The sequence below is a fragment of the Lepidochelys kempii genome, chromosome 27 (assembly GCF_965140285.1).
Source record: "Lepidochelys kempii isolate rLepKem1 chromosome 27, rLepKem1.hap1, whole genome shotgun sequence".
In the NCBI taxonomy this organism is placed as follows: Eukaryota; Metazoa; Chordata; order Testudines; family Cheloniidae; genus Lepidochelys; species Lepidochelys kempii.
In genome coordinates, this window is record NC_136406.1 from 12,441,643 (window position 1) to 12,449,750 (window position 8,108).

The 8,108-nt window shown below is 45.2% G+C and overlaps 1 protein-coding gene across 2 annotated transcripts; it reads right to left on the bottom strand.

Moving 5' to 3' along the window:
• Nucleotides 1–1,724: 1,724 nt before the first annotated feature.
• Nucleotides 1,725–5,572, bottom strand: ATP5MC1 (ATP synthase membrane subunit c locus 1). 2 transcript variants are annotated; one of them, XM_073326007.1, is made up of 5 exons: nucleotides 5,418–5,572; nucleotides 4,113–4,161; nucleotides 3,419–3,496; nucleotides 2,813–2,988; nucleotides 1,725–1,955 (listed from the first exon to the last, which is right to left on the bottom strand). In XM_073326007.1, exons 1-5 carry the CDS (start codon nucleotides 5,555–5,557, stop codon nucleotides 1,841–1,843), a joined length of 558 nt encoding a protein of 185 aa, XP_073182108.1. In that variant the 5' UTR covers nucleotides 5,558–5,572; the 3' UTR covers nucleotides 1,725–1,840. The 2 variants fall into 2 exon arrangements, with proteins under 2 accessions (XP_073182108.1, XP_073182109.1); XM_073326008.1 differs by having other exon boundaries at nucleotides 5,339–5,421.
• Nucleotides 5,573–8,108: the final 2,536 nt, after the last annotated feature.

The following is an 8,108-nucleotide window of genomic DNA, read 5'->3' on the forward strand; positions in this document are numbered from 1 at the left end:
AAAGTCATTGATCCTGCTCCATGTACAGTGATCCCCTCCAGCAGGACTATGTACATCCTCAGAGCAGTCCACCTATCTCAGCTACCTATCTCAGGACAAGTTACATTCATTCCAAATCCTTTTCCCCTGCCTTCCTCTTTATTGGGATTTCACACAATGTCATTTGTCCCAGATTCCTCCTCTCTCCACACAGATACTTGCTCCCCACATAATCACTTTCCTCAGAAAAAGGTAGATACTGGGCTTGTGTAAGATAGGAAAAACAGGACAAGGTTCATTGTATTAAGTGAGTTTTAGCTCACTTAATACAGCAGTTGCCTAGGAAACACAACTGTAGAGCCTTAGCTATGGTACCATATGACTATGTACACAAAGCAGTTCCAGCCATGCAAGGGGAATGCCCCTAACTAGCTAAACACCAGGACACAGAAGTCACCTACTTAAAATAACATAGTCCTTTCACAATCATTTATGTATATTTAGCCAACAACTTTCAACCTGGATTCCTCTGAGATTCAAGTAAGCCATTTTCTTCAACACACTCCCTGCCTCCTGAGGGTACTTTCTTACTCCTACAGGGGAGTTTTGGGATTTCTTCTGACTCCTTGTTACTGTTTGCCTCATAAGGCTACTCTGATAGCTAAGTAATGAGAAAGCACCCTCATTATTAGTACAATCCATTTTAAAATTCACATTGTCAGGAAAGGTTAAACTAGAACTTCAACATGGGCTTTAATTTACTAAAAGTTGTTTTAGAATTAATTTATCAGAAGCAGAGAACCAGGTAAGATTTCAACAGAGTTGTGATATTCCAATTTTTATTAAGCACATAATTTTCTTTGCACTAAGATACCATAGGAAGTTTAATTGAGTTGATTTAGAACCTGTTAGAGTCTTGGTGCTTTTCTCTATGGTATGTTCCAATCTGTTATAACACTGTCAGTTATGCACAGCTGCCGCAGAAGTAAAATCCATGTATTCATGTCTGAATATCAGTGACAGATCATCAGAATTTTTCAAGTGGAAAAATAACCTTCACTGGGTACCACTTTACATATTGCTTACCAGAAGCTGATGCAAAGAACCCAGGGAAGGTTGGTTGAGGACAGCTATTTTAAACCCTGACCTTTGGCCCACCCCATTTCTCTAACACAACAGGGAAGTTAGACGCATAAGGCATGTGTTGTTGGAACTTCTCCTATGATGAAAGATATCTTACCCACATTCAATTACTACTACAAGATATGCTCAAATTCTCCTTCTGAGACTCTCAAGATACCCAGTTTCAGATGTTGCATGAGAAAGGCACCAGTTAAGATATTGATATGAGGGAATGGTGCTGTCTCATATCGGCTTAAGCAGTTATCTGCTGTAATATGGCAACATCTGCTGTGTCTTTTGAGATCTTAACAGATTTGTGTAAAACCATTGTATTTATGAATGTGATCAGAACCAGTGGCCCTTCCCTCAAGCTATTATGGTAGTATAAAGCTGCAGACTCAAGTCACTTAGTAGCAACCAGCCAACTTTACTTATCTTGCTACCTTATTTACAGTAGCTACCTTCTCCCGCAGCCCACCATTCTTATCCTTCTGGGTCATCTTTAAAAATCCTACAAGATTACTTTCTCTTATCAGTATACCATGGAAGATGAATCCCTAAGGACATCCCAGGCCTCACCACTGGGCCATATTGAGTGTGAGAAAGGAGGAGTCTGAAACCAGTTTATTAAGAGAAAAGCTTTTGTTTAATTATAAATCTGGAACGCTCTGGTGAAGGAGGCAGACTCAAACCGGAGAGGACACAGAGTGATGGAAGCCATGGGTTGGCCCAGAGGCTGTCACATAGCAAACAGGATGAGGAATGCCACCATCAAACAGAAGAGTCCCATGGCCTCGGACAGGGCAAAGCCCAGGATGGCGTAGGAGAAGAGCTGCTGCTTGAGAGAGGGATTCCTGTAAGGGACACATCAAAAAGCAGATTCCTAAGTGAGAAAAAAACAAATCTATTCCACAAGGAGCTAAGGATGCTCTCTCACAAGCTACTGGATTCAGTGGTAAGGTTATGCCTCCTGAAGACAGGATCCCACAGAATAGTGGATACGGATGAATGTGGACATGACAGTGGGAGACTCAGAACACACACATGCATTAAGTTTGAGCAGAGAAAGAAGTGAGAGAAAGCCAAAATAGTTCAAGGCATTTCTCTGATTTCTTAGCATGTCTGTGTGCAATCCCCTAAACCCCCGAAGGCTGGTCTCCACAGAATTATTTTATCAGGCAGCAATCCCTTACCAAGCATTAATGGCATTATGCCCTCTGTGTGATGGCAACAGCTGTGAAGTTCTACTGAGGTGTTGTAAACATGTTGAAAGAGTGAGGAAGTGATTGATATTCTTTACATCCTGTCTTAAACTATGTAGTGTAGCTGTTTAGCAGTGTAAATAAGTCACTTTCTACCCCAGAGGTGCCTTAATTTCACTGATGGGCAAAGTGATTCCTTAGCGTGTATTAATTGGGAATTAAATTTGTAAAGCCTGTGGGATGTGTGTGTGGATAAAAGCTGCTATGAAAACGCAAGATCCTCATTATAAATGGTTCCTTGGGGTTTGGACCACCACAAGTACTCCTTTTCTTTTTACAGTTCTCAATTCACCTTCTTACTCCTCTCCCACTTTTTTGTTTGCTATGGTCAGTCTCAATGTCCTTTTCCTACAAAATAAGTAACAGCTAAAACGGAGTGTTTACAAAAAGGGCCTCCAAAACTGACTGCTGGAACAGGGAAGTAGAGTTGAAGCCAGTGGCTCGCTCACCTGGCATAGCCGATGATCAAGCTGCCAAACACTGTTCCAATACCGGCTCCTGAACCAGCCACCCCAACTGTGGCAGCACCTGCACCAATGAACTTCGCAGCAGTATCAATATCCCTAGAGGTAGTGCTCGTTTGGAACTCCCGGTGAGCCAGCTGTAGATGGGAAACACCAGAGAGCTGTGGGGAGAAGGGAGAAGAAGCCAGACGGCAACATTATTTTAATTGAATACATTTATTAAGTGTCTGTCTACATTTTATCCTCTATTCTAGGTACAGCAAGGGCATCCAAACTTTGCCCAGCTGAAAGGCAACCCTAGCATCTTGGTAGGGCAATACTCCAACCCACAGTACAACCTCTAGCCATTCCTTAATGTACAGGCTTCTTATCCTCCCCTTCCCCCTCAATCTCTGTACACAGTCACCAGCCATTCGAGCTGGTAACCTGAGCCAGGCACTGAAGACAAACAGTATCTCCATTGTCCAAACCCACATACATCTGGCTAGTGATTAATGACAGGACTAACCACGACAAGGAGGCATTTCATCTCAAGATGTTAGAATTAGAGACACAATTACGGCCGCTAGGGGCAATTTTCTTTAGTCTTACCTGTACCGTCTGAGTCTCAGGCCTGCTCAGTACAGATATGGAAACCGGCCTTGCCAGAGCCCTGGAACAGCAGCGGAACTGAAGTGAAAGAAAGACGTATAACCCATAATGGGACACCTCCACATTCCTTAGATTTGAAGGCAGTTTACAGTCATCTATTGGGGTCTTTGAACAGCTTTTGTCGGGAACAAGAAATTAAGAGTCACCCTCAACTCCACTGATAAAATTTGAAAGCAAATGTCTCAGGGACTCAAGCCAACTGACTAACAATAACCTATAATCTAAGGACAAGACACTATTGAAGTATAATTAGTGCCACTATATTTGAGTTTTGAGCCAGTGTTGTACACTTTGAGGGACTTACAACTAGGAAGGAATCCTATCAAGAGTGGAGGTGGCAGTACCCTTAGCCACAAGAGGTTAGCATATCTTCTCAGCCTCTGGATTTGCATAACAATACAACCCTATGGAGACTGAGAAGATATCCACCCTCCCTTCACCAACACCACAGATGACCTTGATTCCCCCAGTCAAGGAGTCTGGACTGAAAGTTATCCACCATAACACATCCCAAATAGAAGGGTGTCTGGGACAGCATTTTGAACACAGCTCTAAACAGAAATGCCTTCATTTCCCATGGTAGCTGCATCCCCACTTCCTGGCATTACTCCTCTGCAAACAAAAAGCTGCTTACCAGAGCTGGAGAAGCAAGGAGGGCCACTGGAGTCTGCATTTTGACTGATCTAGTGAGAAGAAAGCAAAAACACATTGAAAAGGAACACCACATACCCAAACCCCATGTTACTCTTTACAGTAGAATGCACATCAGATCAACATACGCTCCCCAGGAGAACTATAAACAAAATTTAGCTACTGTGCCTTATCCTTGTCCTGCTTCCTTCCCCTGATTCTCCCTTCAATTACAACTCAGTCTCGCTCTCTGCTGAAGTTTGTTGTAGTTTTACTTGGGGTCCTTCAGACACAGGCTCACAAAAGGGTTTTGCTGAGTTTCAATAATAAAACTAAACTAAAAGAAAAGGCTGGCTTTCAATGGATGCTGACAGAAGGGTTGAGTCAGTCCCTCAGAAACAAGAGAGAACCACACAGATGGAGTAGCATGAGCGAGACAGTGACCTCCAATTGTGGAAAGTCACCACGAGGGCCAAGATGGGAAGAATAAACTAAGGGATTGCCTAGATTAAAGTTTTAAAGCTAGTATATTTAAAAGACTCATTCAGCACAGGGACAAGTTGTTAGCAGGTAGAGGCGAATTCTGGTGGGGTGGAGCCTAAAGTTTCACCGTTGACCAGAGAATAAGTTACAGTACAGCTTTCCCTGTCAATGCCAGTTTTAAAACACACCGTTATTGTTAGCCACTACACTTTAAAAATACACTTATTGTCATAATCAAGACCCACCCTCATAAGGGGGAGGGTGCAGCAAATCAGTAAAAGGCCCCCTCCCCCCTCAACTGCCCCCCTTTCTGCCCCCTCTCCCCTCAACTGCCCCCCCTTTCTGCCCCCTCTCCCCTCAACTGCCCCCCCTTTCTGCCCCCTCTCCCCTCAACTGCCCCCCCTTTCTGCCCCCTCTCCCCTCAACTGCCCCCCCTTTCTGCCCCCTCCCCCCTCAACTGCCCCCCCTTTCTGCCCCCTCTCCCCTCAACTGCCCCCTCTCCCCTCAACTGCCCCCTCTCCCCTCAACTGCCCCCTCTCCCCTCAACTGCCCCCCCTTTCTGCCCCCTCTCCCCTCAACTGCCCCCCCTTTCTGCCCCCTCTCCCCTCAACTGCCCCCCCTTTCTGCCCCCTCTCCCCTCAACTGCTCCAGCCACGAAGGTCAGAGGAGAAGGCGGCCGCCCCAGCGAGCCAAGCTCGGGCTGCAGCCGGAGCCGGGGCCCAGCAGCAGCCAGCTCGGGCACCTCACCTGCGGACGGTCACCCCCACGCGAGCCCCCGAGCTGCAGCCCTTTGAGACAGGAGAGCAAGCCCCGCCCCGCCGCTCACCTTGCCCTGTACCTCCGCGTCCTCCACTCCCATTGGCCGCCGCCACGCAACGTGCGCTGCCCCGTTGCCTCGTGGGGACAGAACGTGCGCTCCCTATTGGCTCTCCTGGATGAGTCCCCGCCTACCAAAATCCGGGACATTCGGCCTGCGTGAAACGGCGACGACGTGCTCACGTCCCCAGGTTCTGATTGGCTCCTTTGGGACTTCTGATTGGTTGGCTGCCTGATCGCCTTCCCAAGGACCGTAGAGTTGGCCAAGGGGGAGGCTAGAGAATCCCAGTTACTTTGACTCCTTCCCCCTTCAGTCCTGGAGATTATTGCAACGTGGGAGCGGAAGCTACCTTGGGGGTCACGTGATGAGGCTGTAACTGCAGGGTGCGGACGGGGGTTCGAATCTAGCCCCGGACAGCTCCTGGGGGGCCCCAAACCTAACTCACGCACAGGGGACCCCCAGGAGTTGTCCGGGTCTGGATTTGAATCTGGGATCCTCATCCGCCATTTTGGGCTGGATTGGAACCCAAGTCCCACCGCAAGCTATTTTGGGCTGGATTTGAACCTGCACCTTCACCTCCCAGCAGCTGCCTCCCAGTTGAACCCAGGGTCTCCAGTGGCCACTATGGCCTGGCTTCAAACCACGGGCCCATGAGTGGTCGTATATAGGAACAGTTTTCCTTGCACAACTCTCTGCCTGGTTTTGAACTTGAGGCCCCTGAGGTCATGGGTTCAAGTTCAATTGGAGTTTGAACCCTTCACTATTTTATGTTTAAAGGTGATCTGTCTTTTTATGCTTCTTTATGATGCATAATAAAGGCTGGAAATGTTTATAATTATTTTAGTTTCTACTTTTTTTCCTTAGCAAAGTTATGCTTCCCTTTTGTCAGAGGTCTCTGTGGATATATCTACACTGCAATGTAAGCCCATGGTTAACAGAACACAAATGAGCACACCCTGGGTTCGTTAACCTACAGCTTGAGCATCTACACTTGTTTGTGCCAGCAGATTACCAATTGTTGAACACTGTTTGTTGAACCATGCGGGCCCAAGACCAATCACTGATATCCCAGACTTTCTAGCACCCTTCCAAAATGTGTCCGCTCTAGACCTTGGTTAGTGGTAGTGTGGTAAAACTTGACTGTCCAAATGACAAAGAAATTCAGCCCATAGAACTGTTAGATACTTTTGATACCAGAGCACGAGTCCAGGGGGGCTGCATCTGGAACGTAGAGCTTATCTTCCCTGGAGATCTCCTGGAAGGGTGCAGAAATAGCTGAGGACTTAATTATAGGACCTGGGATGCTGAATTAAACAACAGCTTTTCTTCCAACTGTTTGCAAAGCAATAGGGCTACCCTGGAACCCATCTTGACTCAGGGTCAGACCTTCCACCCCTGTTCAGGAAACCTAGGTCCAAGCCCTAGGTTAGTGCGATTTGTAGACAGCAGAAGAGTTAGGTTTGATCCTGAGTTCAAACCTTGGTTTACACTGCAGCATAAATATAGCCCGTGGGTCATTTGGAAATGTGGGCTTGGGGCTTTCTCAGCCTTTAGTTAAAGGATGTATATATGTGATCAGTCCTCAACAAAGAGGGGTTTTCTCCTGTGTGTTTGAGTTAAACAGATGCTGACAAAATCAAATAAAATTTGAGAGGTTTTAAACACCAAATAATAATAATAAAATTATTCCCCTCTCACTTAATTGGGTTTATTTTCCATGTTATCTGTGATGACACTATTAATAATTTTTATTTGTATTACCTAGGAGCCCTAATTATAGATCAGGATCCCACTGTGCTAGGTGCTGTACAAATACAGAGCAAAAAGACTGTCCCCGTCCCAGAAACCTTATAATCTAATTTATAAGACAGAGACAACATATGGATACAGACAGACAGGTTCATAATTCTACTATCCAGTGCTTCAGAATTTTTTTAATTCATATTTTCTTTACACCTCCGGAAGAAGCAAAAATGTCAGAAGCCCATTTTTTCCCTTTTGTCAGGTTGCTTCTAATTGTGGTTTTTAAAATGCACTGTTTAAAACACTTGGTTTTCCTTTGTTTTGTTAATATTTGTATCTCAAACACCTGAGCAAACAGTTGGAAGAAAAGCTGTTGTTTAATTCAGCATCCCAGGTCCTATAATTAAGTCCTCAGCTATTTCTGCATCCTTCCAGGAGACCTCCAGGGAAGATAAGTTCAACGTTCCAGATATTTCTGAAGTGAAAAACAAACAGAAGTTACACACATATAAAATTTTCAGTTAAGTCAGAGTTATGTAATTCATGCATGTATTAAGAAGTAAATGGTCTAATTTTTAAAGACCTCTCACATACTCTAACATGTCTCAGTGACCTTGACCTTTCCCCACATCAGTACAAACTGCAGGAGGGAAACAGGGCAGCCACAGGAGAAAAGTAGAGTGAGGTGCTGCTCAACCATTCTAGCAGAGTAAAGAAAGAGACCCGGTGAGTTAGGCTTTGGGTTCATCCTAGCGAAAAACCTCAACCACTGAAGAATTTTTCTCCCTGTTCAATACTTTATCTTGTCTTGAGTTAAATGGGTGCTGATAAACAAAAAGCGTAGAGGTTTTAGACACTGAATAATAATAAGAAAAAAAACAAACCCCACTTTCTCTCTCAATCAGGTTTCTTGTCCATTTTATCAGATAGCTGTCTGTCAATCCACAAACTAGCCAG

What these genes read in the sequence shown, in the direction of transcription:
- ATP5MC1 (XM_073326007.1), bottom strand. Translation starts at nt 5,557, where the DNA reads ATGTCCCGGATTTTGGTAGGCGGGGACTCATCCAGGAGAGCCAATAGG. An exon ending in TCCTTGCTTCTCCAGCTCTG is followed by an intron (nt 3,497 to 4,112) that starts GTAAGCAGCTTT and finishes CTTTCACTTCAG; the next exon opens with TTCCGCTGCTGTTCCAGGGC. An exon ending in CTGAGACTCAGACGGTACAG is followed by an intron (nt 2,989 to 3,418) that starts GTAAGACTAAAG and finishes TTCTCCCCACAG; the next exon opens with CTCTCTGGTGTTTCCCATCT.